Source organism: Salvelinus alpinus, chromosome 8 (genome assembly GCF_045679555.1).
Source record: "Salvelinus alpinus chromosome 8, SLU_Salpinus.1, whole genome shotgun sequence".
Classification (NCBI taxonomy): domain Eukaryota; kingdom Metazoa; phylum Chordata; class Actinopteri; order Salmoniformes; family Salmonidae; genus Salvelinus; species Salvelinus alpinus.
In genome coordinates, this window is record NC_092093.1 from 23,403,944 (window position 1) to 23,420,547 (window position 16,604).

A 16,604-nucleotide genomic window follows, 5' to 3' on the forward strand; every position below is an offset into this window, starting at 1 on the left:
TTTAAAGTCATAGACATCACATAAATGACATCATTGTTTGAAGATGTCCACACCTGATATCACTGTCCCTGTCTGTCTGACTCACCACCTGAACCTGAGTCTGTCCACACCTGATATCACTGTCCCTGTCTGTCTGACTCACCACCTGAACCTGAGTCTGTCCACACCTGATATCACTGTCCCTGTCTGTCTGACTCACCACCTGAACCTGAGTCTGTCCACACCTGATATCACTGTCCCTGTCTGTCTGACTCACCACCTAAACCGGAGTCTGTCCTCACCTGATATCACTGTCCCTGTCTGTCTGACTCACCACCTGAACCTGAGTCTGTCCACACCTGATATCACTGTCCCTGTCTGTCTGACTCACCACCTGAACCTGAGTCTGTCCACACCTGATATCACTGTCCCTGTCTGTCTGACTCACCACCTGAACCTGAGTCTGTCCACACCTGATATCACTGTCCCTGTCTGTCTGACTCACCACCTGAACCTGAGTCTGTCCACACCTGATATCACTGTCCCTGTCTGTCTGACTCACCACCTGAACCTGAGTCTGTCCACACCTGATATCACTGTCCCTGTCTGTCTGACTCACCACCTGAACCTGAGTCTGTCCACACCTGATATCACTGTCCCTGTCTGTCTGACTCACCACCTGAACCTGAGTCTGTCCACACCTGATATCACTGTCCCTGTCTGTCTGACTCACCACCTGAACCTGAGTCTGTCCACACCTGATATCACTGTCCCTGTCTGTCTGACTCACCACCTGAACCTGAGTCTGTCCACACCTGATATCACTGTCCCTGTCTGTCTGACTCACCATCGTAGGATTACAGTATATTGACATTGTATTGTTGTGTCTAACATGGTGATGTCTGAGACAACAAACGTTTCACATTTTAATTGATTTACTTTAGTAGGATAATAGATTTAGTGGATGTGATGTCTTTCAGCAGAGAAAACCGCGTCTATTGTTTTGGAGTGCTAGAAGGATGAATTAATCACTGGATCTCTGAAAGCAGTGCATTGATGAGGCGATAGGGCTTGTTAGACTGATCAAATGGAAAGTGATGGCTAGGCCTAATAGTTTTTATCCAAATTGCAGTGATTGAAAAAAAATAACACTAGTCTGCACAATCGTTTATCAACTTCTACAGTAGTTGCCCAGCCTACAATTGCATTGTGGGGGTGTCAAATTCAGGCTCCGCCACACTTCTCACCATAATTGAAAAGTGTTTTTCCCTGTTCGTCGCACTAAGTGGAAATTTCCCCTAAGCGTGCCCCTCCTACCGGCGTCCAGTAAAAGCCAACATTTACAAATTGTCAGTGGCGAGTCGATGCAGAATCCGCTACTCACTGGAGCGAGAGGCGCGCGAAATACCTGTCAAGGAATTATGAGCGTGGATCGTCTATTTGATGAGCTTGGACACTTCAAAAGGTACCCAGAACAATAATGTAATTTCCACTTAAATTGCATTGAATTAACATAACTAATATCATAAACTTATTTTGTCCAGAGATTCTTTCATGTTTACTCGACAACCCTCCCTGGGCATATGACGACCTTACACCCCTCTTGTAGACAACATGGTTATTTTTATAGAACTACGGCGATTATTGTTCTATTGATGTTTAGTTAGCCTACATAGTAAGTATTGTAGTCCTTATAGTAAATGTTTCTTTATTTCTCTCTGCTAACAAAAGACAGCAGCTTTCTTCCTTCAAGTTGGTCTGAACTTGATTTTGGAGAGAAACATATGTAGTGCATTGCATCATTGGCGCGTTAAAATTGGATAAACATTCTCCATTAGAATAGCCTATAGTTCTTTGTTTCATTCTCACTATATTCAAAACACTTGATGCAGACCTATATTCAAGTTTGACCTACAGTGAGGGAAAAAAGTATTTGATCCCCTGCTGATTTTGTTCGTTTGCCCACTGACAATGAAATGATCAGTCTGTAATTGTAATGGTAGGTTTATTTGAACAGTGAGAGACAGAATATCAACAAAAAAATCCAGAAAAACGCATGTCAACAATGTTATAAATTGATTTGCATTTTAATGAGGGAAATAAGTATTTGACCCCTCTGCAAAACATGACTTAGTACTTGGTGGCAAAACCCTTGTTGGCAATCACAGAGGTCAGATGTTTCTTGTAGTTGGCCACCAGGTTTGCACACATCTCAGGAGGGATTTTGTCCCACTCCTCTTTGCAGATCTTCTTCAAGTCATTAAGGTTTCGAGGCTGACGTTTGGCAACTCGAACCTTCAGCTCCCTCCACAGATTTTCTATGGGATTAAGGTCTGGAGACTGGCTAGGCCACTCCAGGACCTTAATGTGCTTTTTCTTGAGCCACTCCTTTGTTGCCTTGGCCGTGTGTTTTGGGTCATTGTCATGCTGGAATACCCATCCACGACCCATTTTCAATACCCTGGCTGAGGGAAGGAGGTTTTCACCCAAGATTTGACGGTACATGGCCCCGTCCATCGTCCCTTTGATGCTGTGAAGTTGTCCTGTCCCCTTAGCAGAAAAACACCCCCAAAGCATAATGTTTCCACCTCCATGTTTGACGGTGGGGATGGTTTCTTGGGGTCATAGGCAGCATTCCTCCTCCTCCAAACACGGCAAGTTGAGTTGATGCCAAAGAACTCAATTTTGGTCTCATCTGACCACAACACGTTCACCCAGTTGTCCTCTGAATCATTCAGATGTTCATTGGCAAACTTCAGACGGGCATGTATATGTGCTTTCTTGAGCAGGGGGACCTTGCGGGCGCTGCAGGATTTCAGTCCTTCACGGCGTAGTGTGTTACCAATTGTTTTCTTGGTGACTATGGTCCCAGCTGCCTTGAGATCATTGACAAGATCCTCCTGTGTAGTTCTGGGCTGATTCCTCACCATTCTCATGATCATTGCAACTCCACGAGGTGAGATCTTACATGGAGCCCCAGGCCAAGGGAGTTTGACAGTTCTTTTGTGTTTCTTCCAATTGCGAATAATCGCACCAACTGTTGTCACCTACTCACCAAACTGCTTGGCAATGGTCTTGTAGCCCATTCCAGCCTTGTGTAGATCTACAATCTTGTCCCTGACATCCTTGGAGACCTCTTTGGTCTTGGCCATGGTGGAGAGTTTGGAATCTGATTGATTGATTGCTTCTGTGGATAGGTGTCTTTTATACAGGTAAGAAACTGAGATTAGGAGCACTCCCTTTAAGAGTGTGCTCCTAATCTCAGCTCGTTACCTGTATGAAAGACACCTGGGAGCCAGAAATCTTTCTGATTGAGAGGGGGTCAAATACTTATTTCCCTCATTAAAATGCAAATCAATTTATAACATTTTTGACATGCGTTTTTCTGGATATTTTTGTTGTTATTCTGTCTCTCACTGTTCAAATAAACCTACCATTAAAATTATAGACTGATCATTTCTTTGTCAGTGGGCAAACGTACAAAATCAGCAGGGGATCAAATACTTTTTTCCCTCACTGTATATACCTATATTCAGTTTGTTTTTTTTGTACATGGAGAATATTCTGTTTTTGTTAGGCTAAAACCCTCATTGTTTTTATATTACAGTAGGCTATCATAAATGATTGGGTGTCATTTTACTTCATTGTGCATTCATCAATCAGGGTGAAGTTATTTCTATGTGTTGGATAGTAAAGGGTTTCATTCCTTTGATGCAACTTCCTCATGTTGTCCTTTTATTGAACCCCTCGATTCCAGAACATAACTCCCCTCATCCCTCCTCCTCCTAGGTTCCAGAACATAACTCCCCTCATCTCTCCTCCTCCTAGGTTCCAGAACATAACTCCCCTCATCACTCCTCCTCCTAGATTCCATAACATAACTCCCCTCATCCCTCCTCCTCCTAGGTTCCAGAACATAACTCCCCTCATCTCTCCTCCTCCTCGGTTCCAGAACATAACTCCCCTCATCTCTCCTCCTCCTAGGTTCCAGAACATAACTCCCCTCATCTCTCCTCCTCCTAGGTTCCAGAACATAACTCCCCTCATCTCTCCTCCTCCTAGATTCCAGAACATAACTCCCCTCATCTCTCCTCCTCCTCGGTTCCAGAACATAACTCCCCTCATCTCTCCTCCTCCTAGGTTCCAGAACACAACTCCCCTCATCTCTCCTCCTCCTAGGTTCCAGAACATAACTCCCCTCATCTCTCCTCCTCCTAGGTTCCAGAACATAACTCCCCTCATCTCTCCTCCTCCTAGGTTCCAGAACATAACTCCCCTCATCTCTCCTCCTCCTAGGTTCCAGAACATAACTCCCCTCATCTCTCCTCCTCCTAGATTCCAGAACATAACTCCCCTCATCTCTCCTCCTCCTAGGTTCCAGAACATAACTCCCCTCATCTCTCCTCCTCCTCGGTTCCAGAACATAACTCCCCTCATCTCTCCTCCTCCTCGGTTCCAGAACATAACTCCCCTCATCTCTCCTCCTCCTCGGTTCCAGAACATAACTCCCCTCATCTCTCCTCCTCCTAGGTTCCAGAACATAACTCCCCTCATCTCTCCTCCCCCTAGGTTCCAGAACATAACTCCCCTCATCTCTCCTCCTCCTAGGTTCCAGAACATAACTCCCCTCAGCTCTCCTCCTCCTAGGTTCCAGAACATAACTCCCCTCATCTCTCCTCCTCCTAGGTTCCAGAACATAACTCCCCTCATCTCTCCTCCTCCTAGGTTCCAGAACATAACTCCCCTCATCTCTCCTCCTCCTAGGTTCCAGAACATAACTCCCCTCATCTCTCCTCCTCCTAGGTTCCAGAACATAACTCCCCTCATCTCTCCTCCTCCTAGGTTCCAGAACATAACTCCCCTCATCTCTCCTCCTCCTAGGTTCCAGAACATAACTCCCCTCATCTCTCCTCCCCCTAGGTTCCAGAACATAACTCCCCTCATCTCTCCTCCTCCTAGGTTCCAGAACATAACTCCCCTCATCTCTCCTCCCCCTAGGTTCCAGAACATAACTCCCCTCATCTCTCCTCCTCCTAGGTTCCAGAACATAACTCCCCTCATCTCTCCTCCTCCTAGGTTCCAGAACATAACTCCCCTCATCCCTCCTCCTCCTAGGTTCCAGAACATAACTCCCCTCATCTCCCCTCCTCCTAGGTTCCAGAACATAACTCCCCTCATCTCTCCTCCTCCTCGGTTCCAGAACATAACTCCCCTCATCTCTCCTCCTCCTCGATTCCAGAACATAACTCCCCTCATCTCTCCTCCTCCTAGGTTCCAGGCATGTCTGTACTTTGCTGCTGTCTTCCAGGCCATAGCCTGTGGAATCCACTACCTGGCCTCTGTGTTCCTTGTGGAGAGGCCAAGCTTTGTCTGCGCACCGCCCGGTAACGTAACTGACGTCCTGTACGGGAACTACACAGGTGCTTCCCTGGAGGAGGTGCTGCCGTTCTTTAAACCGGCGAACGGGCCCATGGTGGTGCGGACTGCGGAGGGCAAACAGTGGGAGCTCAGCACCTGCCAGCGAACCCAGCGGATTAACCCCACAGACTTTACCTACGTGCAGCTCGTCAACAGGACGACAGAGAAGTGCGACAGGAACTACCATTACGTGTACGACCACAGCGAGGTGTATCAGAGCATCGTGACAGACTGGGACCTAGTGTGTGACAGGGAATGGCTGGCCAAGCTGTGTCAGCCCACTTTTATGATTGGTGTGCTGGTCGGAGCGCTGGTGTTCGGGGACATCGCTGATAGGTAAGAGGAGCTTTCCCCACCTACCTATTCCCAAATATGGGGAATGTGTCTGCCCCCTGCGGTGCCCCTCCCCAGCTGTGCCCCTGTACCCTGTCCCTCCCTGGCTGTGCCCCTGTACCCTGTCTCTCCCTGGCTGTGCCCTGTACCCTGTCCCTCCCTGGCTGTGCCCCTGTACCCTGTCCCTCCCTGGCTGTGCCCCTGTACCCTGTCCCTCCCTGGCTGTGCCCCTGTACCCTGTCCCTCCCTGGCTGTGCCCCTGTACCCTGTCCCTCCCTGGCTGTGTCCCTGCACCCTGTCCCTCCCTGGCTGTGCCCCTGCACCCTGTCCCTCCCTGGCTGTGCCCCTGTACCCTGTCCCTCCCTGGCTGTGCCCCTGTACCCTGTCCCTCCCTGGCTGTGCCCCTGTACCCTGTCCCTCCCTGGCTGTGCCCCTGTACCCTGTCCCTCCCTGGCTGTGTCCCTGCACCCTGTCCCTCCCTGGCTGTGCCCCTGCACCCTGTCCCTCCCTGGCTGTGCCCCTGTACCCTGTCCCTCCCTGGCTGTGCCCCTGTACCCTGTCCCTCCCTGGCTGTGCCCCTGTACCCTGTACCTCCCTGGCTGTGCCCCTGTACCCTGTCCCTCCCTGACTGTGCCCCTGTACCCTGTACCTCCCTGGCTGTGCCCCTGTACCCTGTCCCTCACTGGCTGTGCCGCACAGCGCAGGGAAAGCTGTGACACACTGGTCTGGAAAGGAGGCCATTTGTTAATGCAATATTCACTCAGAAATTCACTTGTTTGGATTTGAAAATCCAGTGAGTGTTTTGAGTGAGAAAGAAACAGAGAGCCAACCAGTAAAAGCACAGCCCCCTTAATCAACACATTGTGCCGACAACATCAAAGAGCCATTCCGGACTCTGAAGTCAGGAGGACTTTGAGAGTTAGGTGTTACCCAGACTATCCTGAAAGGCCCAGGGGATATAGATGTACTGAGGGAAAGATAGAGGGATAGATGGGCCAGGTGTTAGGGGTGAGGGTTTATGGGCCTGGTGTGAGGGTTTATGGGCCTGGTGTGAGGGTTTATGGGCCTGGTGTTAGGGGTGAGGGTTTATGGACCTGGTGTGAGGGTTTATGGGCCTGGTGTTAGGGGTGAGGGTTTATGGGCCTGGTGTGAGGGTTTATGGGCCTGGTGTTAGGGGTGAGAGTTTATGGGCCTGGTGTGAGGGTTTATGGGCCTGGTGTTAGGGGTGAGGGTTATAGGTCTGGTGCTAGGAGTGAGGGTTTATGGGCCTGGTGTTAGGGGTGATGGTTTATAGGTCTGGTGTTAGGAGTGAGGGTTTATGGGCCTGGTGTGAGGGTTCATGGGCCTGGTGTTAGGGGTGAGAGTTTATGGGCCTGGTGTGAGGGTTTATGGGCCTGGTGTTAGGGGTGAGGGTTATAGGTCTGGTGTTAGGAGTGAGGGTTTATGGGCCTGGTGTTAGGGGTGATGGTTTATGGGCCTGGTGTTAGGGGTGAGGGTTTATAGGTCTGGTGTTAGGAGTGAGGGTTTATGGGCCTGGAGTTAGGGGTGATGGTTTATGGGCCTGGTGTGAGGGTTTATGGGCCTGATGTTAGGGGTGAGGGTTTATGGGACTGGTGTTAGGGGTGAGGGTTTATGGGCCTGGTGTTAGGAGTGAGGGGATATGGGCCTGGTGTTAGGGGTGATGGTTTATGGGCCTGGCGTGAGGGTTTATGGGCCTGGTGTTAGGGGTGAGAGTGTATGGGCCTGGTGTGAGGGTTTATGGGCCTGATGTTAGGGGTGAGGGTTCATGGGACTGGTGTTAGGGGTGATGGTTTATGGGCCTGGTGTGAGGGTTTATGGGCCTGGTGTTAGGGGTGAGGGTTTATAGGTCTGGTGTTAGGGGTGAGGGTTTATGGGCCTGGTGTTAGGGGTGAGGGTTTATGGGCCTGGTGTGAGGGTTTATGGGCCTGGTGTTAGGGGTGAGAGTTTATGGGCCTGGTGTTAGGGGTGAGGGTTTATGGGCCTGGTGTTAGGGGTGAGGGTTTATGGGCCTGGTGTTAGGGGTGAGGGTTTATAGGTCTGGTGTTAGGGGTGATGGTTTATGGGCCTGGTGTGAGGGTTTATGGGCCTGGCGTTAGGGGTGAGAGTTTATGGGCCTGGTGTGAGGGTTTATGGGCCTGGTGTTAGGGGTGAGGGTTTATAGGTCTGGTGTTAGGGGTGAGGGTTTATGGGCCTGGTGTTAGGGGTGATGGTTTATGGGCCTGGTGTGAGGGTTTATGGGCCTGGTGTTAGGGGTGATGGTTTATGGTCCTGGTGTGAGGGTTTATGGGCCTGGTGTTAGGAGTGAGGGTTTATGGGCCTGGTGTTAGGGGTGAGGGTTTATGGTCCTGGTGTGAGGGTTTATGGGCCTCGTGTTAGGGGTGATGGTTTATGGGCCTGATGTGAGGGTTTATCGGCCTGGTGTGAGGGTTTATGGGCCTGGTATTAGGGGTGATGGTTTATGGCACTGGTGTGAGGGTTTATGGCCTGGTGTTAGGGGTGAGGGTTTATTCTCAGCGGGTCCTTAGAACCTCCCGAGCCTACCCTCCTCATCTCTCAAACCCATCAGTCTTCATGTCACCTCTTTCTCAGGCCAGAACAGAAAAACAGGCAAACAGAGTGTGAAAGTGTGTGTTTGGGTAACAGTGTGTGTGGGGGTTCAGAGAGGCTTTTCCGTGAGTGAATCTGACACTACAGGGTAACAGCCAGTCGACAGCTAGAGAGACAGTTTAAGACTCTTGGTACAGTGTGGACATACAAGACCCCTGGCAGGATAACGCCCAGTTGTCCAGACTAGAGGTCGACCGATTAATCGGAATGGTCAATTAATTAGGTCCGATTTCAAGTTTTCATAACAATCGGAAATCGGTATTTTTTTACACCTTTATTTAACTAGTCAGTTAAGTGGGTTAGGTGGGTTAACTGCTTTGTTCAGGGGCAGAACGACAGATTTTTACCTTGTCAGCTCGGGGATTCAATCTTGCAACCTTACGGTTAACTAGTCCAACGCTCTAACCACCTGCCTCTCATTGCACTCCACGAGGAGCCTGCCTGTTACGCGAATGCAGTAAGAAGCCAAGGTAAGTTGCTAGCTAGCATTGTTTTTTATAAGATAAGTTTAATAAATCAATCAATCATAATCACTAGTTAACTACACATGGTTGATGATATTACTAGTTTATCTAGCGTGTCCTGCGTTGCATATAATCGATGCGGTGCGCATTCGCGAAAAAGGTACCTAACCATAAACATCAATGCCTTTCTTAAAATCAATACACAAGTATATATTTTTTAAACCTGCATATTTAGTTAATATTGCCTGCTAACATGAATTTCTTTGTGTCACTTCTCGTGCAACAGAGTCAGGGTATATGCAGCAGTTTGGGCCACCTGGCTCGTTGCGAACGGTGTGAAGACTATTTCTTCCTAACAAAGACAGCCAACTTCGCCAAACGGGGGATGATTTAACAAAAGCGCATTTGCGAAAAAAGCACAATCATTGCACGAATGTACCTAACCATAAACATCAATGCCTTTCTTAAAATAAATACACAGAAGTATATATTTTTAAACCTGCATATTTAGCTAAAAGAAATCCAGGTTAGCAGGCAATATTAACCAGGTGAAATTGTGTCACTTCTCTTGCGTTCATTGCACGCAGAGTCAGGGTATATGCAACAGTTTTGGCCGCCTGGCTCATTGCGAACTAATTTGCCTGAATTTTACGTAATTATGACATAACATTGAAGGTTGTGCAATGTAACAGGAATATTTAGACTTATGGATGCCACCCGTTAGATAAAATATGGAACGGTTACGTATTTCACTGAAATAATAAATGTTTTGTTTTCGAGATGATCGTTTCCGGATTCGACCATATTAATGACCTAAGGCTCGTATTTCTGTGTGTTATTATGTTATAATTAAGTCTATGATTTGATAGAGCAGTCTGACTGAGCGATGGTAGGCGCCAGCAGGCTCGTAAGCATTCATTCAAACAGCACTTTCATGCGTTTTGCCAGCAGCTCTGCTGTTTATGACTTCAAGCCTATCAACTCCCGAGATTAGGCTGGTGTAACCGTGAAATGTGAAATGGCTAGCTAGTTAGCGGGGTGTGCTCTAATAGCGTTTCAAACGTCACTTGCTCTGAGACTTGGAGTAGTTGTTCCCCTTGCTCTGCATGGGTAACGCTACTTCGAGAGTGGCTGTTGTCGATGTGTTCCTCGTTCGAGCCCAGGTAGGAGCGAGGAGAGGGACGGAAGCTATACTGTTACACTGGCAATACTAAAGTGCCTATAAGAACATCCAATAGTCAAAGGTTAATGAAATACAAATGGTATAGAGGGAAATAGTCCTATAATTCCTATAATAACTACAACCTAAAACTTCTTACCTGGGAATATTGAAGACTCATGTTAAAAGGAACCACCAGCTTTCATATGTTCTCATGTTCTGAGCAAGGAACTTAAACGTTAGCTTTTTTTACATGGCACATATTGCACTTTTACTTTCTTCTCCAACACTTTGTTTTTGCATTATTTGAACCAAATTGAACATGTTTCATTATTTATTTGAGGCTAAATTGATTTTATTGATATATTATATTAAGTTAAAATAAATGTTCATTCAGTATTGTTGTAATTGTCATAATTACAAATACATTTTTAAAAATCGGGCCAATTAATCGATATCGTTTTTTGGTCCTCCAATAATCGGCATCGTTATCGCCGTTGAAAAATCATAATCGGTCGACCTCTAGTCCAGACAGGACAGGGGAGAGGCCTGCCAAAGCCAGAAGAGGTACCTGGATCCAGCTACAGCTAGGTCCCTAGCCTGAGTCATGGTCTAGGTGTCCACTATTTAGAGAATGGGGCACTCAGTTGAACCCTCATGCCCACAAACCCATTCCCTGAGCTGGGACTGAGGGGTGAGGGTGTGCCTACCTGGGCTGTGTCGTTATGGGCTGTTGGATAGTTTTTTAGGCAGTTTTTGAGATTCTAATAAGGCATTTTGACCTCTTATTTGTGACTGATAGTGATGACCCATGCAGAAGAGTGGCAGCCTGTGGTGTTGTGAAACTGTTTGTGTTGTGGATTGGAACCTATATATTACCAGTTCAAAGTTCCATAGTGTGTTCACTTTGAATGTTGTCGCTATGCATTCTATGCTGCTTGTGTGTACTATGGCTGGACAACCTTGTGGTACCAGTCAATATGGTGGGGTATAGGACAGCATGGCATTAAGAGATCACATCCTATTCAGTGAAGGGGAAGATGACGAGTTAGATTGTTTCGTAGTTAGACAGACTACTAGACTACTTCCATGCTCATACACTGGGGCAGTATAAATGTGTCATTAGCCAACTTGTTGATTTTGTTCTATCTAGTCTGGCGGCCTTGAGGCACATGCAGGCAGGTACACACACACACAAACAAACACACAACCTACACACCTATGAACTCAGCCACTACTGTTGTATAGTGATGTACAATTTCAACCCAAACTGCTGCTCTGTGGCTGACGCTGTGGCTGACGCTGTGGCTGACGCTGTGGCTGACCCGGTGGCTGACGCTGTGGCTGACCCTGTGGCTGACCCTGTGGCTGGCGCTGTGGCTGACCCTGTGACTGACCCTGTGGCTGACCCTGTGGCTGACCATGTGGCTGACCATGTGGCTGACGCTGTGGCTGACGCTGTGGCTGACGCTGTGGCTGACCCTGTGGCTGACCCTGTGACTGACCCTGTGACTAACCCTGTGGCTGACCCTGTGGCTGACGCTGTGGCTGACGCTGTGGCTGGCGCTGTGGCTGACCCTGTGGCTGACCCTGTGGCTGACCCTGTGGCTGACCCTGTGGCTGGCGCTGTGGCTGGCGCTGTGGCTGACGCTGTGGCTGACCCTGTGGCTGACCCTGTGCTGCTCCCAACTTGTTGTCTGTCTAACATTATTTTAACCAATATTTGTTCTGTTCTAGATCAATGCCTTGAGTCACATGAAGTCACGTACTCACACAACAAACAAACCGACTCAATCACAACTTCTGTGTGGCGATGTGCAATTCACAGTCAGCAATACATACCTCTTATTTTGCGCTCACTTCATATGAGCTTGTGTGACATTGAATAGTTTTCTCTCAACTCTTCGCATGTCGTCAGATACAGTAGATAGCAGAGGGCCTTTTTTGTAAATACCTGAAGTATGTCTCTTCCTCTACAACAGGGGTGTCAAACAGACGGCCAAGCGGGCGGTTTGAGTAAAAGTGTACTCAAAATGACTAAAACCAAATCCAAACTGTGTAGAAATTATAATTGACCTACATTCACACTGTGTCTTGAGTGTGTCCAGCTCGCTAATAATAACTGAAATGACAGTCCGGGAGCATCGAAAATTTGTTTGACAACCCTGCTCTGGAACTTATGGCTCAGTCAGGATGACAGTCAGCCACAACACAGGCCTTGGTGCAACTATTTAACTGTACACCCTAACAAGTAATCCTAACTTTTCACATCCCCCCCCCCTCTCTCTCCCTCTCTTTCTCTCTCTCTCTCCTCTGTCTCTGTCTCTCTCTCCTCTGTCTCTCTCTCCTCTGTCTCTCTCTCCTCTGTCTCTCAGGGTTGGCAGACAGAGGATCCTGATGATCACCAGCCTGTGCCAGTTTGTGTTTGGTGTAAGCGTGGCATTTACGGGGAACTACTACCTATTTATGTTCATACGCTTCCTGCTCGCCATGGTGAGTGTGTGTGTGGAGAGGAATGTAGTGTAAGGCCTGCAGTAAGGAGACACTCAATAAAATATTCTCTTATGGGGAAACTTTACTTGACATTTCAAACTCATCTCCCATAGACATACTGTGAGTTCTTGATTTATGCAGAAGTCAAGTTCAGGAATGCAGTTATATTCATACATTAGTTAGTATTCATAGAGTATTTGTATTTGTCAGTATTAGATTATGTGTCTAAAAGGAATGGCAGGTTGTACTGGAAGGAAAGGGAGAGGGTGGTTAATATTAGCAGGCCACAAGGCTATAAAATGTTGCTTACATAGTAGGTCCTATGTTGTGCCCAGACACAAACCCTCCCTGTGCTGCTCATAACAGAACACATATACATGTTCAACCCTACATTCTCTCTGACCATAGGCCATATTCTGTTGTTCGTATTGTGGTCTGTAAACCCTGTAAGAGTTACAGATTTGAAAGGCCGTTTTAGAAACCACAAGCACAACCTACCAGACTATTTCCTGTGTATATATGTTAGCGTGTGTGTGCATGTTTATGCTAATGCTTGTATGTCTGTGAGCTGTTTGGGCTAATATCTGGGTCATTCCCTGAGGATAAGGTCTAACCACAGTCTGCTCTCAGGATCTATTTACTAAACACAGACCAGAGGATAACACACATCAGAGACTTGCGTCAGGCATTAGATTTATGCATCAAGAGTAAAGTGTGTGTGTGTGTGTGTGTGTGTGTGTGTGTGTGTGTGTGTGTGTGTGTGTGTGTGTGTGTGTGTGTGTGTGTGTGTGTGTGTGTGTGTGTGTGTGTGTGTGTGTGTGTGTGTGTGTGTGTGTGTGTGTGTCTGTGTCTGTGTGTGTGTGTGTGTGTGTCTGTCTCTGTGTGTGTAGCCTATATGTGATTTGAGGCTCTTGCCCTGTGTTGTGTTCCAATGTCCCCCCCCCTCTCTTTCTGCAGGTGTCTAGTGGCTACCTTGTGGTGGTGTTTGTGTACGTGACCGAGTTCACCGGCAGCAAGGTGCGCACATGGACCTCCATGCACGTGCACGCCGCCTTTGCCACGGGCGTCATGATGGTAGCAATCATGGGCTACCTGGTGCGGACCTGGCGGAGCTATCAGATCATCCTCTCCACCTGCACCTCCCCCTTCCTCTTCTTCTGCTGGAAGTTCCCAGAGACGCCCTTCTACCTGATGGCTAAGGGGAGGCTCAAGGAGACTCAGGTCTTGCTGGACTCCATTGCCCGCTTCAACGGGCTGGAGCCTGGCCGCTTGAGGGCCGAGAACCTCCTGGAACCCGAGGAGGCTCTGCTGGAGAAGGAGGTGGCAGCGGGGGTAGCCCAGCCGGCAGAGCCCGAGAAGAAGCTGAGCATCCTGGACCTGTTTGGGACGTGGAGGATGGCGTGGAGGACAGTGACGGTGGGGGCCGTGTGGTTCATCAGCAGCCTGGGCTACTACGTCTTCTCCCTGGGCTCTGTTAACCTGGGGGGCAACCAGTACATCAACCTCTTCCTGGCTGGTGAGACTGTGATGGGGGTGTGTGTGGGTGGGGCATATGATGTGTATGTACTGTGTTAGGGGTGATTATAGGAGTGACCACCAAGCTGTATATATTTAGGGGAGTGACCACCAAGCTGTATATATTTACTTCCCTATCAAGCAAAAATTTATTCATATAGTACATGTAGATGGTCATGGACAGATGAGCATTCTATACACTGAACTAAAGCTGCTGAACTCTACTACTGTATATGTGGCTGATGTTGATACTGAGACAGTATGGGCTGGCTGAGGTAGCTATAGACAGACAGACAGGGAGTGTTGTGTGGTGCTGCTGCTAGGTGTTGCTGGTACTGCTGCTAGCTGGTGTTGCTGCTGCTAGCTGGTGGTGCTGCTAGCTGGTGTTGCTGCTGCTAGCTGGTGTTGTTGCTGCTGCTAGCTGGTGGTGCTGCTGCTAGCTGGTGCTGCTGCTAGCTGGTGTTGCTGCTGCTAGCTGGTGGTGCTGCTGCTAGCTGGTGGTGCTGCTGCTAGCTGGTGTTGCTGCTGCTAGCTGGTGTTGCTGCTGCTAGCTGGTGGTGCTGCTGCTAGCTGGTGGTGCTGCTGGTAGCTGGTGCTGCTGCTAGCTGGTGTTGCTGCTGCTAGCTGGTGTTGCTGCTGCTAGCTGGTGGTGCTGCTGGTAGCTGGTGCTGCTGCTAGCTGGTGTTGCTGGTAGCTGGTGTTGCTGCTGCTAGCTGGTGGTGCTGCTGCTAGCTGGTGGTGCTGCTGCTAGCTGGTGGTGCTGCTGCTAGCTGGTGTTGCTGCTGCTAGCTGGTGCTGCTGCTAGCTGGTGCTGCTGCTGGTATCTGGTGCTGGTGGTGCTGCTGCTAGCTGGTGCTGCTGCTAGCTGGTGTTGCTGCTGCTAGCTGGTGTTGCTGCTGCTAGCTGGTGGTGCTGCTGGTATCTGGTGCTGCTGCTGCTACCTGGTGCTGCTGCTAGCTGGTGTTGCTGCTGCTAGCTGGTGGTGCTGCTGCTAGTGCTGCTGCTAGCTGGTGTTGCTGCTGCTAGCTGGTGTTGCTGCTGCTAGCTGGTGGTGCTGCTGGTATCTGGTGCTGCTGCTAGCTGGTGTTGCTGCTGCTAGCTGGTGCTGCTAATTCAGGCTCCTACAGCGACAGACAAAGGTGTGTTTATTCAGACACAGCTGCTTTTGGCCATGTAAACACGGTCTGTGTCTGGTCTGTCCCATGGCTCTGCCTGTTGACTATTCTGTGTTTACTATTCTGTTTATTCTACAGGAAGGATACTTGACAGAATACTGCTTTGGGCTTTAAGTTAATGTCTGGGCACCTACACTGTAAACAGACAACTGTTTAAAACTGGATGGCTAGCCGTTGGATGTATACATAGTTTTAAAGTCAATACCTAATGTGTGTGTGGTGAGCAACAGAACTAGTTTTCTCCAGTTCTGGTTTCATTAAGGGAAGATCAGGGCCATTTCCCAAAAGCATCGTAAGCACTAAGATAATCTTTTGTACATTTAGTTTCAGTGGAATTACAATTATCTTAGTGCTACAATGCTTTTGGGACCTGCCCAGGTCAGTAAGATACAATATCTTTTTTAACCATGATTCACTTTGTTAGACACAAAAATATCTCACTACTGTAGATTTTTAGGCTAGGTACTTGTGGGATGTAATGAGGGCAATGAGAATAATGTAATAAGCCTATATTGTGTTTGGAAGATATGTGTTTGAAGAAAGAGCCACAAACCCCACTTCCTCCTCAGAGTAAGCCTAGCTGTCTGTGGCCCTCTTTTTGGCTGCACTTTAGATCAATTGTGAAACTCAGAGGAAGTGCCATCTAGCAAGCTCTTTTCTCTATGCTCTTAAGTATCAAAGATTAAACAGTCTCGTCACTAGGACCTTTCAGTCAAATTACGGGCAATGCTGGCCCAGTTCCAGATGTCACCTCACAGAATGTCACAATGCCAGCCTTGCCCGCTGTCTTGCTCTGACATCCTTTGTGATTGTCTGTTTCCAGGTGCGGTGGAGTTCCCCTCCTACCTGATTGGCTGTTATGCGATGGACCGGGTGGGCAGGAAGAGGACATGTGCTCCGGCTCTGCTGCTGACTGGAATGACCTGCATGCTCATCATTGTGGTGCCAAACGTATGTACAAGTAATCATGTGTGGGTATGTGTGTGTATGTGTGGGTGTGTGTGAGCGAGAGAGAAATCAAAGGATAGGAGCAAGTGTGACAAATCCCTTAAAGCCACTATTATTAAAACAAGGAAAGGAGTCAACATTATACCACAGGGTCAGCCTACCCTGACTACCTGGTCTTATTTACCCAGAGTGCACAGTGATATGAATTGAGCTAATCCAATCTGTCCCGTCCATCTTAAGTCAGTCTTGTGGTAATGTGTGTGTTTTGACACATGCTACACATCTTCACTGCAGAACGTTTCAAACCTAATGTGACCCTGGAGATCCGTCTGAGACTTAAACAGATGGATGGGGGGTAACCATTCAGGATTCATTTTAGTAGAAATGGCCTGTGCACAGAAGTTTACATGCCCTGACCTAAACCCTTCACCTTAAACCTATCTCTAACTGTAACCTGACCAACACTGGCCGATATGTGTGCAGGTGCGCGTG

At 48.3% G+C, this 16,604-nt stretch overlaps 1 protein-coding gene across 1 annotated transcript in view; it reads left to right on the plus strand.

Moving 5' to 3' along the window:
• The first annotated feature begins 1,300 nt into the window (after positions 1-1,300).
• Positions 1,301-16,604, plus strand: part of LOC139582750 (solute carrier family 22 member 16-like) — a 32,708-nt gene continuing 17,404 nt past the window's right edge. The window contains exons 1-5 of the mRNA XM_071413042.1: positions 1,301-1,444; positions 5,251-5,733; positions 12,357-12,474; positions 13,432-13,990; positions 15,988-16,115. Coding sequence (XP_071269143.1) covers positions 1,344-1,444; positions 5,251-5,733; positions 12,357-12,474; positions 13,432-13,990; positions 15,988-16,115 — 1,389 coding nt within the window. The 5' untranslated portion in view covers positions 1,301-1,343. The remainder of the gene's footprint in view (positions 1,445-5,250; positions 5,734-12,356; positions 12,475-13,431; positions 13,991-15,987; positions 16,116-16,604) is intronic.